Here is a 15,992-nt window from a genome sequence, read left to right as displayed (position 1 = left end):
CACTATTGTGCATGGCGTTGGATAGATCTATGCTTGTTACCAGAGAAGAAAATGTAATCATCAATATCACCCAGCTATGAACCTTGTGACCTAGAACAGCAACCTGCCTATGACACATACTGGTGTATTAGTGGCACAAACATTATGGAATTAACCAACAGCTTTTTCATTGTATTTAAGACCTACTCCGTGAGATGGAACCAATATCTGGCACTGTTATAGTAGCCAAGAACGTGATACTAGATAGGTCATGGGCCTAGAGGAAAGCTAATACTTTTGGTATATGTCCAAAAAGTGATATAGCAGGATTTTGAGGTAGACCAATTCTCAGCTTCCTGAGAAACCTCCACACTGCTTTCGGTTCTAGCTGTACCAGTTTCTACTCCCACCATGAATGAATATGTGTTCCCTTTCCTGCAAACCCCCTCTCCCCATCTTTTGCTAGCATGTGTTGTTTGATTTATCTTGGCAATTGTGACTGGGATAAAATAAAATCTCAAAGTCATTTTCTTGATAGCTAAGGATGTTGAATGTTTTTATGTGTTTCTCAGCCATTTGTGTTTTCATCTTTTGAGAATTCTCTGTCTAGTTCTGAGCTCCGTTTTAATTGCGTTATTCATTCTCTGATGCTATTTCTTTGGTTCTTTATATGTTCTATTCTCTGACCCATGTATAACTGGTGAAGGCTTTCTCATTCTGTAAGCTGCTTGCTGCTTTGCTCGGATGCTGGCGTCCTTTGCTGTACAGAAACTCTAGCTGCATGAGGTCCCATTTGTTGGTCTTAATGCCTGCCTTAACAGGGTCCTATTCAGAAACTCCTTTCTTGTGCCAATCATGTCAAGCCTATACCTTACTTCCTCTTCCATCAGACTGGGGGTACCTGATCTTATGTTGAGGAGGTCCATGATACATTTGAATTTGAGTTCTGTAGAGGGCGACAGATATGGATCTATTTTCATTCCTCTACCTGAAGCAATCCAGTTTGACAAGCACTATTTATTGAAGATGTTACTTTCTATTTTCTCCAGTGTGTGTATTTTTTTCCTTCTTTTCCAAAAATCAGGTGCGTATAAGTACGTGGGGCTATGTCTAGGTCTTCAATTCTCTTCCATTGATCAATGTGCCTGTTTTTGCGCCAATAGCTGGTTCTATGACTACAGCTCTGTAAGTACATCTCGGCATCCAGGATGAGGACAGCTCCAGGAGTAAAGTGACTTGTTTTAAAACAGAACCAGCTAGTAAGTAGGTGGACACATTCTATGGGTTTGGGTGGGAAGGTTCTTTGCTTGTTTTGGTTCTCCTCTTTGCAGTGCAGGCAACTAAGCCCAGGGACTCACACTCACTGAGCCCAAAGATCTGTTATTTAGCAGATAGAATCCTCTAAACTGTATTTGTGCCCGCTAACTCACGCCTAGTCCAGTGAAAACCTACAGGGCCAGGAATGGAGAAGAAGAACGGAGAATGCAAGAAGCTGCGGTTGAGAAATCATTTGAAGTTGTTTCCCTCCCAAGGATGAATACATGTTGGGGGCTTAAGCCCCAGTTAAGTGGGAGTATGCAGAAGCACTTGAGCCTAGTGGGCAGTCTGAGGTCTCTGAGGGGCTGGTCTTGGATTGAATTAGCTCACAGGGGATCCAAAATGAGTCCTGTCAAGAGTGAACTGTTGTTGTAAGAGTGAACTTGACCCTGAGTCACTCTCTCCCTTCCTGTTTGGCACAAAGATCTCTTCCTCCTCTACCCCCAGCCTTCATACACGCTTTACAGCAATGATGACCCTTCCCATTAGACCCTCAAGAGAGGCTGAGCTAATAGGGCCACTTGAAAGTGTCCTTCAAAATCAAAAGCTAAATAAACTTCTGTGTAACTATGCAGCCTCAAGTATTTTGTTATAGCACTCAAAACAGTACAATGTAGGAGCCTCGCGAACATTAGTTGGAAACAGTAAATCTCAGGACATATGGGTTATTTAAAGCTGTAGTTACGACTGTTCATTACGACTTCTGAGCGGTCTCACTGTTTGCATAGTCTCTTCGATGATTAAGTTGTCAAAGATATATGGAAAACCAGATCTGTACTTCAGAAACATAAAGCTGCAGGAGGTCAGCATGGGTTGCAAATTGCCTTCTTGACTTCAAACAATTACGGTAACAATTAGCATTTGCATGCCACCGCTGCTTTTGCAGCATCTTCTCTTGTGCTCAAAGGTTGTGAACTGGCTGGCCCCTCTGATACTGTCTCATGCCAGTACTAGGCTTCCCTCCAACCCTTGAAAGTTATGATGTGGAATCAGAGGGACAGTGAGAAAGGAGACATTAGAAGTCAGAAAACCTGCCAAACTCGTGGGCATAGAAGTGGATGTTTGGCGTTTTAGAAACACAACATGTCTTGTAAAAGAAGCAATTGGCTCATATTTCATTCCCAAAAGTGTACAGGAACTGCCTGGTACTTTTTAAAAAATCTTTTGAGGTGAGTGCTTGGGGTATAACAAATAATCAGCTTGCTTACTCGGAAAATAGACTCCCAAAACCTGGGCATATTGGAATCTAATTTCGAGGTGAAGCCTGGGTTTATCAGAATAAACTACCGACTGTAAAGGAGCCGCATAGAGAGGAAATACAGGGAACTGGTAACTATTTTATTATTATTTTATTTATTTATTATTATTATTTTAAAAACTCAAGCTCCCGTTTAAGAAACAGAACAGCCATGTCTCTTACGCTCAACTTAAAGGTGAGCATTGGTCTCTAAAAACTGGGTTCAAGAAGATCAAATGCTGAGCTGATAAAAAGGAACCTGGGTGACAGCGCTACCTGCTCGGCTCTCTGCTCCATCTCCGGGAAGGAGCGGCTGGGCTCGCAACTTCGGGACGCGGCGCCGCATAGCGAGCGAGGTGATTGGGTTACACCGGGCGCATCCCGATAGCCGGCGCGCGGGAGCCGCTGGCCCTAAGCCTTTCCAGATGTGGCCGCGGCGCGCGCTGGGCTACCGGCCAAGAGGCCGCCTGCAGTCGCGTCCCGAGGCCGCAGCGCCAGCCCCAATGCCTGCGTCCTGAGCGCCGGGGAAGAACGAGGGTCCTGGGGATCCGCCCGCAGTCACTCGAGGGTGGATGGAGGACCCCGAGGGCCACGTGATGGCTCGGCCCCTGAGAGGCCCGCTGCGGAGGTCCTTCAGCGACCACATCAGAGACTCCACCGCCAGGGCGCTGGATGCTATCTGGAAAAACACCCGAGAGAGGCGGCTAGCAGGTGAGGGGCATGGGAGACAGCCCGAAATTAACCAGAAAGCCGTTGAACGTGCAGATTGTCATTAACTCTAGAAATTAACAGACTCATCAGCTGGAATATAGCAATCTCTGATTCTCAATGTTTGGGGGGGGGGGATCTTTTTATTTTATTTACCCTTATTGTTATTTGATTATTTCCAACTAGGTTTTTTTTTTTTTTTTTTTTTCACTTTTGTTTTCTTTAACCTTGAGGGAAAAAAAGCAAGGTCCTTTGGGGTGTCAGCGGTGGAGATGACGAACTGCAGGCAGGAGCCTGCAGCATAGTCTATCTAGGGTCATCTTCTGAGCAGATCTGGCCTGAGGTGGCCTGACCTGACTGGTGCAGGCCAGGGGCCTGGCAGGGTGTGTGGGTCCGTGGGAGTCCCGCCCAACATCAGTCAGCTGGTGTTTCCTCCAGTGGTTCCAAGAGAGTAAGTACCAGGTGTGCCCGAAGTAGCTGTTTGAACTGCAATAAAACATCCATACCTTGGTGCAATTCGACTGTTCTAGGGCTCCCGTGACAGGCACTCAGCCTGATTCTGGAGAGGAGGAATATTCAGAAACTGACAGCAGATAGCATCTCACTGGGATGGGGAGTGACTGGGAGGAGAGCAACATTGCAAGTAGCCTTCTATCCTCGCTTGTACCCTTAGTGGCCTTTACTAGGCCATTCACGTGGATGGGCCAAAGAGTATGTTTTCTTGACATCGTTGTTGTTGTTGTTGTTGTTGTTGTTGTTGTTATATTTGTTATCTGTCTTGGACATGCCTCCAAAGGTTGATCCAGGTTTCTGGGCTACGTTCTTGCCAAAAGGTCACTTGAGACCAAATAACTGTCTCAAGAACTTGAAGAATGGGAATTTAAGGTGTGTGAATGTGATAAGGCAGATTATGAAGATCAACACGAAAGTTCCATACCTTGGAAGGCTGTTTGTTGGAATGAATGTGATTTGTATATTATCTTTGAGGCAAGGTCTTATCACAGTCTTGCCTCCCCCCCCTCAATGCTCCCCAATGCTGAGGTTTATACGTGTGAGTCGCCATATCCTAAATCAATGGGGTTTTTTCCCTCTGTTAATCTAAGTCATATTGCCCATAACAGGGAGAGGTTGAACAATGTTAAATTGTTAATTAATATAACGACACTTAATTAATAACACAGGGTTATTAATTATTACTGCTGGAAAACATAATGCAATGCCTTAAGTAAAGCAACCAAACTTTCTAAATTATCCAATCAGAAGTTCCAGTTGACCCAAGGAGGCAAAAGGATAGAAGATATACAAGTATAAGATTCCCAACTAGAATTGACTGACTTAATAAAAGAAAGGGAAAAAAACATTCCTTCATGACCATAACATTTTTTATTATTAATTCAACATTTGGATTATGTATTGGTGTTTTAGCTTGAATGAGAGGTTACTTGAAACATTACCATTTTCCAGAATTTCCTCTTTGATTTTCATGGAATGTTGAGTTTGACAGCTGGGGGGACAAATGAATATGAGAATATGAGAATATTATGGCTTTTCCTTCACCTTTCTTTCTTTCTTTCTTTCTTTCTTTTTTTTCTTTTTTTTTTTTTTTTTTTTTTTTTTTTTTTTTTTTTTTGGTTATGTATTAACAATCTTATTTGTAGAGTTCAAATACAGGAGCCAATATAAAGTCAGTAATGCAAACCACCTGGAAAACAATCATTACTTTTGATGGGTGATGAAAAAAAAGAAAAACCCTAAGCATTCTGTCAGCTCTGGTAGCGAGTAGGATTTTGCTACTCCAGTTGCTCCGGAGGAATTCTTCACGTTACTTGGCTCCGCAAGAAGCGTAGGCATGCTGGGTTGTTTATATAGTGGGAAATGTGGGCAAAGAAAAAGAACCTGTGCTTCAACTGACGCTAATGACTGGGGACCTGGACACTGTTGTGTCCTCCCTGGTCCTTGGCTCATGGCTGACACTGTCAGTATTTGTAAACTAGAGACGGGTCTGTTGCACATCCAAACCTCAGGCGTGCTCACTGCCACACATCCCTCCCAGCAACTCTGCACTTAACCCTCCCACCTACCAAAACACTACAGCCCAGCTGTTTGGAGTTCACGGAGACTCATTTTCTGAACAGCGGAGAAAATTGTTATTATATGACACCCCTGCTTGGTCTTCCCTTGCAGAATGGAGGGCAGGGTGGTGGAAAATTCCCTACCTCTCTCTTCACTGTGAGACAAATGAGGTGACAGGTAAGGGAGTTGGAAGCATCCCTGGAGAGTACTTCTGCTCATAGTGGCTAGACTGCCATGGCTGGGCTGTGGTGCTGATGGCCCCGGTGACTTGCACAGGCTTCTCTACGACCAATCACAGGGTGTGGCTGTTTCTACCTAGGCAAAGAGTTTGATCATGGGATGAAGTTTTACAGTTTCCTTTTTAGGTTATTTCTGTCTTACCCATGTCTTGGTCAAAGTCAGTCTTCTCTCTCTCTCTCTCTCTCTCTCTCTCTCTCTCTCTCTCCTTCTCTCTCTCTCTCTCTCTCTCTCTCTCTCCTCCCATAATTTTCTCTCTCTCTTTCTTTCTCTCCACTCCTATAATTGAATAGTTTCTACTTTTGATACCTTATTTATTCCATGTACAAGCCTGTCATTGACCTCTCCGTGCCTTAGAATCCCTTAAGGACTCTGTCTGTCATTTAAAGGGAGCTGCAATCTTCTATAAACAAAATATAGATCTGCCACTTGTGAGAAATGACAGAACAGACTGCTTTAATTTCACCCCCTTTGATTTATGCCCCTCACTGTGCCCGGTCATAGCCCCTATCAGTTTTGCTTACCTATGTTCCCAGCCCTCCAGGCTTCTTTCTTAAGAGCAGATTGTATCACTAAAGGATTCAGTGAATGGGAACTTGAGAGCCATGCTAATTGATTGATGGGGCACATAGCCCCATCTGGCTGAACAGCAAGTCTTTCTCATCTCTCTCTAGCTCCTCACAGTTTAAGCATAGATGCTGCCTGCCCATCTCCCTCCTACTTGGTACCTTGACATCTTGGCATCAAAATGCATTTCATTTCCCCAAAGCCATTTGCCTCCTAAGTGTTTCACACAAGGCTCCTTGGCCTTATGTTAAGATGTTATTCAGATAAAGCCTATGGCTCACTTCTCAGAATATTTACAAAGGTGTGAATAAAATAGTAGAAAATTGTGAAGAAAGCCAATTATTGTGAAACATATCTATAGACATGTTCCGATCACAAAATGGTGATGAACTAATTACATGATGATTTTAAAATACAGGAACTTGGGTATACAGACCCCAGGGCACAGACGGCTGTTTCCTAGCTAGACTAAGAGCTACCCTGTGTGCTAGCCTGGTCTAATCTTATCTCTTATCTCTTTGTCACTAACCAGCATAAATAGAAAAACCTAAGAAGCCACGGCTATTGATCGGTCACCAGCATAGAGCCTGAAACTTTACTGTTAGGTAACGGAATGACTGCAATGCACAGAGGTGCCCCGAGTTGGTCACCGAGGTCATAGGAACATCAGTGGACAGAAGAATGCCAGTTATGTGGGATCGACAGTGAGCTGAGATCCTCAGACCTGCAGAGGAGGGGTGGGTAGAGACGTTTTGTGATACGTACGAAAGTACAGCGTGATATGGAAAAGCATGGTTTTCATTGGCGACCGTCCCAGGGACACTTAGTAACTATACGAGGGAGGGCGCCTCACCTACACTGATGATTGTGGAAGCTGCTAAAGAGAGCTTAAGAAACTCTTAAGCTTTCGTGTATGAGTCCCTGCACTGTCCACAGACTGTAAGCGGAAAGTCTCTGCTTGATGCCCTCTGTGGTCTTCAAATGTTGCCAGTAGCTTTTGCTGTGTACCAGCTCTTGACCCAGTGAGGAACCAAGGGCTGCAGCTCCCATGAAGAGCACCCATAAACACCAGCTCCTATCATTGCAATGCCAAGTTTTCATAGTGAGCTGGCTATAGCGTGGTGTATTCTTGACACAATTCCACAAACCAGACAACTCTAAAGAAAAATAAAATAAGACTAAAATTGAAGGTAAAAAGAGTTAAAAAAAAAAAAAAAAAAATAAAAAAGAGAGTGCCAAAAAGAAAAAAAAAAAAAAAAAAAAAAAAGACTGAAAATAAGATAAATCCAGACTCTGCCTATGTAGTAACTTTCTTCAAGCATGGAAAGAGAAATTGATAAATTAAAAGGAAATTAGTCATACTCTTTAAAAAGATTTAATAAAGTGAAATGAACACACAGTATAAAACCATATGCATTGTGGGAAAGGAATGTAATGTCTCTATTAAAGACATATCTTGATCTCTAAGTGGGTGGAATCTAAGTGTCTCAAATGTTAAGACACAAGGCAGGGTGCTATTTCCAAAGTTAAGCACCTTAGGAAGAAAAGAGGGTAATTGACTATAAAGTGAGAAAGTTTAGACAAATTACAATCTAGATGAGCTTCAAGTTGACATAAAGCAAACCATTTAAGGATGTGCATCGAACTGGATCCCTGGGGTATTGTAGTGTATGTTTACTCTCTTATGTCTTCTGGGAAATAGATATCTGTGTTTCAAATGACCGGGTCTGTAATAAGCCAGCAACGTTAAGTGTCTGGCCTGCTTTGCTGGATCCTTGCTCTCAAGGATTCTGGCCCCATTCCAACGAAGGGCAACCACAAACATTGACTCTGTGAACTGCTTTGTGCTCCCTGCGTTCACAGCAAAAAGCAAGTAAGGGCACATGGAATGCCTTTTAACCAGGAGTGAGGTATGCCTCCAAATATGCAGTAAACAGAGACAGCCTCACTCGGGATTTTTTTTTTTAAAAAAGGGAGACAGCCATTGGGGATGCTTGTGATGTGAGTGAGCGTATAGCTGCCGAGTTTACCGTCTTTGATAAAGAGGGAATGAGTCAGTGAGTGTCACGGCCATCTTTGAGGAGAAAAGATGTGCAGAGAGAAACAGATTGAGGCTGAGCCTCAGCCTGCCTGAGTGAGTTAAGACTGCGGCTTTTCCAAGCTTATGTGAACTCAGGGACTGAAGCAGCAAGCATGGGGCCTACGCGGGTCTGCACCAGGTCCTCCGAGTACACATGATAGCTTTCTGCTCAATGTTTTCTGGGGGGCTCCTGAGTGTATGAGCGAGTGGGTCTCTGATTCTCATATCTCCTCTTGGGGCTCGGCTTGCCTTGTCCAGCTTTGATGTGATGGTTGTGGTTTCCCTCTTATTTCATTTTATTTTGTCGCGTTTGGGGTTTTTTTCCCTTAGAAACCTGTTCTTTTCTAATGATAGACAGAAAGGTCTGGATGAAGAAGAGCTTGGAAGGAACTGGGAGGACTAGAGGGAGGGGAAACTACTCAGGATATGTTGTATGAGAAAAGAATATTTTTGATAAAAGGGAATTTAAAAAAAACTGTGGCTCTTGCACTGGATAACTTTAGACAAAACTGTGTTCCTCTCTAACGAAAAGAGGCTGATAACAATGCCTGCCTCATGATACACAATTAGGAGTTAAGTGAGGCACAGCTGGACCTGCTCAGAGGAGCCACTGGCATACTGAGAAGGCAGTCTTGCTTTGGGGAGTGTCACCCCAATTGTCTTTTCTTTTTTGGCCTACTTCCAGAGGAGCTCTGCCTCTGTAGCACACTGTCACTGCGATCTACCTGGGGCTTTAGAAACAGAAGTAGCTGAACCAATCCACGCATCAAACAAGCAAACAACAACCAGAAAAATTCAGTAGGATAGGAGTGTACGCCCTATACCTCCACCGAGCAACAATGGAAGACCTAAAGCAAGTGATCATTTTTTTTTTCTTTAAACAGACCTTTGTGAGCTCCCAAAGGAAGCAGACAGAATAAGTGTTTCTGCACATAGATGAGGAAGTCAGCCTTGCATGTGCGTTTGTCATTCTAGATAGGCAATCTCTGGACATCTTCCCTGGGCGAGCTGGGACCGGCGTTGAACACTGTGCTATATGGATGGAGCTGAACACGGCAGAGAGATGCAGTGCCAGCTGGCTTACAGCTGCAAGCATGCGGCTCTGCTCCGGTGTGGGGCAAGTGTGCTAAATGTCAAGGTTGGCACGTGAGAGGGGTTGTCCTGTATACATGGCTCTGTGGAACCAAACAGCTGAAGTGCTCCTATTTATTGAAAGTGCTATGAGTGGCTAAGACTCTCACTTACCAACGGTCTCTGCAATCAGAAGAACTAGGTGTCTACACCTTGGTAGGAAGGACAGATGTTCCTGATTGAGGAAACTGAAACGGGGCTCTATAGCAAACTTGGCTTTAGAAGAACTGCTCCAGAGGAATGATTTAGGTGGGGATTGAGATTAATCATAAATATTGATCAATTTCAGGTTCAGTCCCTCACTTACTTTTTAAAGTATTCTGTCCTTCTCAAAGAGGGAGGACCCACTGCCCACATGATCTGTGCTGGAGGCACGTGTCACAGTGAAGGCCTATACTGATTGATCCCTCAATGTTCTTCCTGTGAGGCTTCAATAAGCACGGTATTTCCAAGCGTTTGCCTGGAATCACCGATGAAGAGCCAAGTACGCCTGCCCCATTACAATCAGACTCGAGATAACATTACCGCTGTTGCTCATCTCCGCTGAAGAGTAGGCGCTAGCTCTCCTGTGACTGTGACCAGAAGGTGGAAGCTGCCAGCAACAGCTGCCATCATTGTCAGTCATTGCATGGCTGCCTAGGAAGAGCCAGAGTCCATACTAAAAGCTTTAGAGAAGTTTTCTCATCTCGTGTTCAAAATCATCCTGAGAAGTAAATAGTACTGTTTTTAGTCTCATTTAAATTAAAGGATTCAGGAGAAAGGTGCTAAATAAGCATTAATGAGTTTTAGAGACAAAATCCAGAAGCTTCCAAACCTGTCAATTACCTTAAATCCATTTTACAAAGACTTATTATGTATTATGTAACAAACACTGTACTAGACACTGAAGGCCACACAGAAGACAGACATAGTCCGTGCCCACCTGCCATAGGTACGATATCTGAATGCTACCTGCGGAATGAAGTAAGCCCCATTATCGAGGACTGTTTTCTTTAACCTGCCACAGTCGGGGATGTGGGAGAAGGCAGATTTGTAAGGGGTAGCATCAACAAGATGTATATGGAGCTAGCTTTGAAAAACATGTTCTAACCTGCTGCATTCAAAGTATGAGCTGCATCTTGAGGACAGCAAACTAGGAAAGAAAGTGTTAGGAGGAAGGTCTGGTGCCAGGCTCGGCAATGCTTGGTCCTGGAAAGCAGGCTGAGACAACAAGGAAATGAAGATAGAACGGATGGATACACAGGCACAAAAGGAAAAGCTGGGATATGATGAATCTAGACACTGGTTCTGGTACCTGGAAATTTAGCTGGTTAGAAATCTATTATATACATCTTCATGGAGGGGGTGGGTTTATTCGATAGAGGTGAATGTGGAGGAGGATTTAGCTAATCTCAGTGGGGGCGAATGTTGTAGGGGAGCAACCTCAGACTAAAGTGATCCTAGAGAAGATGCTGTGGTTGATAGCTCCTACACATACTCAGCATTAACACCCAGACCGGAGGAAGGCTTTGCCTTTCGTAGGCCTGAGGCTTTGGCGGCCTTGTTATAGCTGTGCTCGTTATCAACAATACACATTCACTACGGACTTCTTCCACTCCTGACACAGTCACTCACTACTCCCTCTACTCCACAGCCCAGCATAAATACAAAGGTTAAATAATTCCAGTTTGAGCTGCTCTAAGGGACCCTTTCAGGCCAGACTCCTTTGTGAGCAGAGCTTAGCCCTATCGAGAGGAATAAATATGAGATCTATCTGGTTCATCCATGGAACCCTGAGAAGTCCTCTCTACAGTTCCAGGTCAGGCCTAGTAGTATATCTCTCCTAGTAACTGGCATTTCTCCTTTTTGTAGGACATAAATACTTACTTCCCAAATGTTAGGTCATAGTTTTAATCCTGTCTTCTTTTTTTCCTGTTTAATGAGATGTTGGCCTGTTTTCCAAGTTAAGTGAACAAAATGTCAGCTACATCACCACCTAAACCAGGAGGCTCCTGGCTGGTTTAGACATCAGAATGAACTAAAATTAGAAGTTATGCTTTTAATATTTCAGTTTGCATACACAATTATTTTCAGGCTTCAGCACACAGGAGCAGGACTGAAGCGGGTTCTGAGGGATTTGGGAGCCCACAGGACTTCTAAAAGGTCCAAACTAGAAGCAAGACTTTTTTTTTCCCCCAGTAATAACTTCCAAAGTACATTTATGATTGAGCTTTTTAAGAGAAAAGAAAAAGAGTGCTAAATATATTATACTTAAAATGCGACATTACTTTAATCCTTTCTAGGGGGTGGTATTTGGCTTCTTGCTTCTATAGTTGTCAACTTGACAAAAATCTAAAGTCACTAAGGAAGGTTATATACGTTGAGTTGGACTGTGGAGCTGTCTTAATTAGGTAATCTATGTGGACATTTTGTCTCGCTGTGAGTAGCACCATTCCCAAGGCAGAGGGTCTTGAGTTAAGAGTGGAGAATTTGAGGGAGCATGAACAAATGAACATGTGTCCATTTTTTTTCTCTTTGTCTAATGATTATGGAGGTGAGATGATTAGTTATTTGTAGTTCCTGATTTCACTTTATTGCAATTATTGATTTTAGTAGTCTGACTACAAGTTATCTATTCAATGCAGGTATTCCTGTTATCAATGCAAAAATTACCAAAGGACAGAGGAATTTTTGCTGATATTACTGTCACTAATTTTCCCAATTAAGACATATCTTGATGATGAAAAGATGTTGAAATGTTGTGTCTTACTTTACATTAGAGGCAATTTTACTAGTGTATTCCAAGCAATGTTATTAATTACTATTTCTTACTATCACTTTGTAGATAGGGTAAAGAATGCAAATAAGAGAAAATAACACCATCTTCCTGGTGAGTTATTGGCTATTAATGAATGCCTGGGGAGAAGGAACATTGTCTTCACCCACTGGTGACCGTGCTAGGCTCAAATGGATTGCTCCACACCTATAATCATGCACACAGCCCTTTTAAAAAATTGTAGGTCAAAACAAATACAGAAGGCGCGTGAACATGGGAAAGAAATTTCTAGGGAGGTAGAAGAATGGGAAGGGGTGGGAGCGAGAACCAAGAGGGTGGAAGGAGAGAAATCAGAATGTATTCCACGGATGTGTGAAGTTGTCAATAAATAAATAAGTTTCAAAAAGAAAAGAGCAAGTTGTAAGTCTGAACATATCATCATCATGTAACGGGTATAAGAACAAGATAGCGGGTATTGACAACACAGTATACAGTCAAGAGAATATTGATCGTATACTCCACATTCAAGAGGACACTGAGAATACACTATATTCTCAAGAGGAGATGGAGCATACATGGTACAGTCAAGAAGACAGTGATCAGACACTTTACCATCAAGGCAGGCAAGATACCCACTGAAGCAAAGGGCACAAATGGGGGTTATTCTACCAGGAGGGAATTACCTTTATCAATTTCATATTGCCTGATCATAGACACTATGGTAGACTTCATATTGCCTGGTCATAGACACTATGGTAGACAACTGAAATGATAGAGAGATAAATTAAAGATCTGACTGGTCATATTGCTCCCTCCACTGAGTATATAATAAGCATATGTATAAACACACATATACACAGCATGCTTAAAGGTATATATGTTTGTATTTCTCCATAGACATCTTGTACCCCTAAGACTTTATTCTTGTATGACAAGGGGAACTTGCTTGCCTGTTTTGAAGCAGTCGTTGACCCAAACCTTACATCCAGTGTCATGAAAGTTTGACAGTGAGAGCCAGAGAACAGAGGAGTTCCTTTTGGTGATTCTCCCAACTTACTATGTGCCCCACCCCCCAATGACACAGTAAAAAAAAAGTCATAGTGCTGAAATCAGTATAGGGACAGAGAGGAATTAACTTTTATACTCTGTAGCAAGAATCTTAATCAATCAATCATCTCCATCAATAGAAACAATAAGAATAAGTGAGCAGAGCCAGGAAAGATAGCCCATCAATGAAGGACTTGCCAGCAAAGCATAAGGACTTGAGTTCAATCTCCAGGACCTATGGTTTAAAAAAAAAAACAACTAGATGTGTGTGTGGGGGAAACCCTTGAAATTCCATCACTGGGGAGACAGAACAATCCAGAGACCTTTCTGGCTATCCTAGCCTAAATCCCAGGTGAGAGATCCTATCTTCCAGATTGTTTCTAAGAAATGATTATGAGGTTAACCTTTGACCTCTACACATGTGTATGTGCACATGTACATACACACACACACACACACACACACATAGGCACTCACACTTGCTCATGTACACACACACTCAAATGTCCACAAATGCGCACACACACAAAGGGAGACTAGAAACTTCTAAATAATAATAATAATAATAATAATAATAATAATACCTCACAAAGATATAGTGAACTTTGGATACTATTGTAAGCGAATGAGCCATGAGCATCCTGGATCTCTGTGCTGGTCCTTTTGTCTCCAGTTAGCTTTTTATCAACATGAAGCATCTAAGAAATCACATAAGCACATGCAAATACACGTCAGGAGTCATATCATATCAAGGAATTTCTCTATATAAGGACAGAGGAGTCTGGGTTTACAGGATGCCGGTGTAAAAAGTCACAACCCAGCAGCTGCCCGTTGACAACCTGTAGTCAGGGAAACAGCACATTTTATGGTGTCTAGACTTTGTTTTATCTTGTAAATTTTTGGTGACATATTTAGCTTCTCGCAGACAACGCTCAAATTACTGAGTCAGCAGCCAGTACGGCTCAGTGTATCATGACCCCTCCTCGCTAACCTGGTAGTGAATAGCAGGATGTTGTAGGTCTGGACTGAAGGACGACCTTTGGATGTTTTTCATTCATGTTTGATTATTGAGTCCTGGAGGTCTAGACAGTGTTGTTGATTTCTTACCAACACAAACATCTGGCACACATGGGAGGGGGGAGAGGGAGAGAGAGAGAGAGGGAGGGAGAGAGGGAGAGAGAAAAGAGGAGGGGAGGGGAAGGGAGGAGGGGAGGAGAAAGATCTATTACATGAGTAGGACCACTTCTAATCCACCTATATGATATTTAAAGATAAAACTCTTAAATGAAACTCATCCTAGGTCCTAAAGAATACCATCAAGTGTATTGTTTTCCACTCTGATAAGATTCTATTTGGACCCCAGTTTTTCCATCAAGGAAAACAAGTTTATCCTGCCATTTCAGGCTGCAAAAACCATCTTATGTGCTCTTACAAGAAATTACAATTTCACTTGGTGACTTCCAGCCAAGTGAACTTAACAGGCACATTGACTTGTATATACCTCATCGGTGACAACTGGGGAAACGATGGGTGTGGACAAGGACAGAGAGACACAGCTCATAGCCAGGTGGACTTTAGTTATCCAACCTTTGAAGACCTTGCTATTTCACATGGACTTGTTTGAACATTCGATGATACATTCACTGTGTTGGATGGAGCCATGTGATGCAGGAGGGTGGTACAGGAGGGTGATGCAGGAGGGTGATGCAGGAGGGTGATGCAGGAGGGTGATGCAGGAGGGTGATGCAGGAGGGTGATGCAGGAGGGTGATGCAGGAGGGTGATGCAGGAGGGTGATGCAGGAGGGTGATGCAGGAGGGTGATGCAGGAGGGTGATGCAGGAGGGTGATGCAGGAGGGTGATGCAGGAGGTGATACAGGAGGATGGTGAGTCTTCTGTTCTATCTCTCTCCATCCTATTCCTGGACACTTTCACTGCACCTGGTGCTTAGGCTGGAAGCCCATAAATCCCAGCTAGGGGTTACAGGGACATAGAACCACTCTTGGCTTTGTCAAAACATGTTTGCTGAGATCCAAACTCTGGCTCTTGTGTTTGTATGGCAAGCACTCTCAACCATGAAGGCATCTCTCCAGCCCCTACAGAGAACATTTGTAAGAGCCAAAACTCACCAGAATATTAGATCACGGAGTCAGAGAAGCTTTCCCCCTTATGCTACAACTGCTGGTCATATCCAGCTGAACAGCATACAAAACACGCCCACAGCCATGAGCACCAGGTAAGAAACTCAGTAGATAATAAGACCCCTCCAAAAGCATGTGACTTACTGGAGACTTCCGTGTGCCAAGGGCAGATACATCAATATCATGAGAATACCATGGAATTTATTCTGAGGATATTGGAAATTGATTAAATATAATTTGATAACTAATTCCAACAGTTTACATATAACACTGTTTCTTCCCCCCCCCCCTTAAGGAAAGAAATGAAATTAAAGAAAGGTCTTTCCCAGCTTTTAAGTGATTCTTTTTATAAATTCGTGGCTTAGAATTCGAGACTGTTTCTCTCCAGAGCTTGTTAGCACAGCACACTAATTGCACAACTGAAGATAAACAGAGGAGGTAACCTCCAGAAAAAATCATGTCAAAGCAGTGGCTGAAAACGTAAGAGTAAATGCCCTTTGCACCATTAAGACAATAACAACAGTCCCCAACCAGCTACTCTGCACAGACCTCAAGGACTAGCCAGGGCATGCGCTCAGGCTGGAAAGAGAAAACAGTAAGCATTTGATTTTAAGAAAGAGGGGAAAAGGAAGGGAAAGGGAAAGGGAAAGGGAAGGGAAGGGAAGGGGAAGAGGAAGGGGAAGAGGAAGGGGAAGGGGGAGGGGGAAGGGAAAGGGAAGGG

General features: G+C 43.2%; 1 protein-coding gene across 4 annotated transcripts in view; it reads left to right on the top strand.

The window, feature by feature from the left end:
• Dlc1 (DLC1 Rho GTPase activating protein) overlaps positions 1–15,992 on the top strand; it is a 385,995-nt gene that overhangs the window by 215,350 nt on the left and 154,653 nt on the right. The window contains exon 1 of one of the 4 annotated variants that reach the window (XM_021218957.2): positions 2,954–3,244. The exons of the other annotated variants lie outside the window; for them this stretch is intronic. Within the exon in view, the coding sequence (XP_021074616.1) occupies positions 3,106–3,244 (139 nt within the window). The 5' untranslated portion in view covers positions 2,954–3,105. Of the gene's footprint in view, positions 1–2,953; positions 3,245–15,992 lie in introns of those variants that run through there. 4 annotated transcript variants of the gene reach the window in all.

The sequence above is a fragment of the Mus pahari genome, chromosome 19, assembly GCF_900095145.1.
Source record: "Mus pahari chromosome 19, PAHARI_EIJ_v1.1, whole genome shotgun sequence".
NCBI lineage: Eukaryota > Metazoa > Chordata > Mammalia > Rodentia > Muridae > Mus > Mus pahari.
This window is presented reverse-complemented; position numbering and strand designations above follow the sequence as displayed.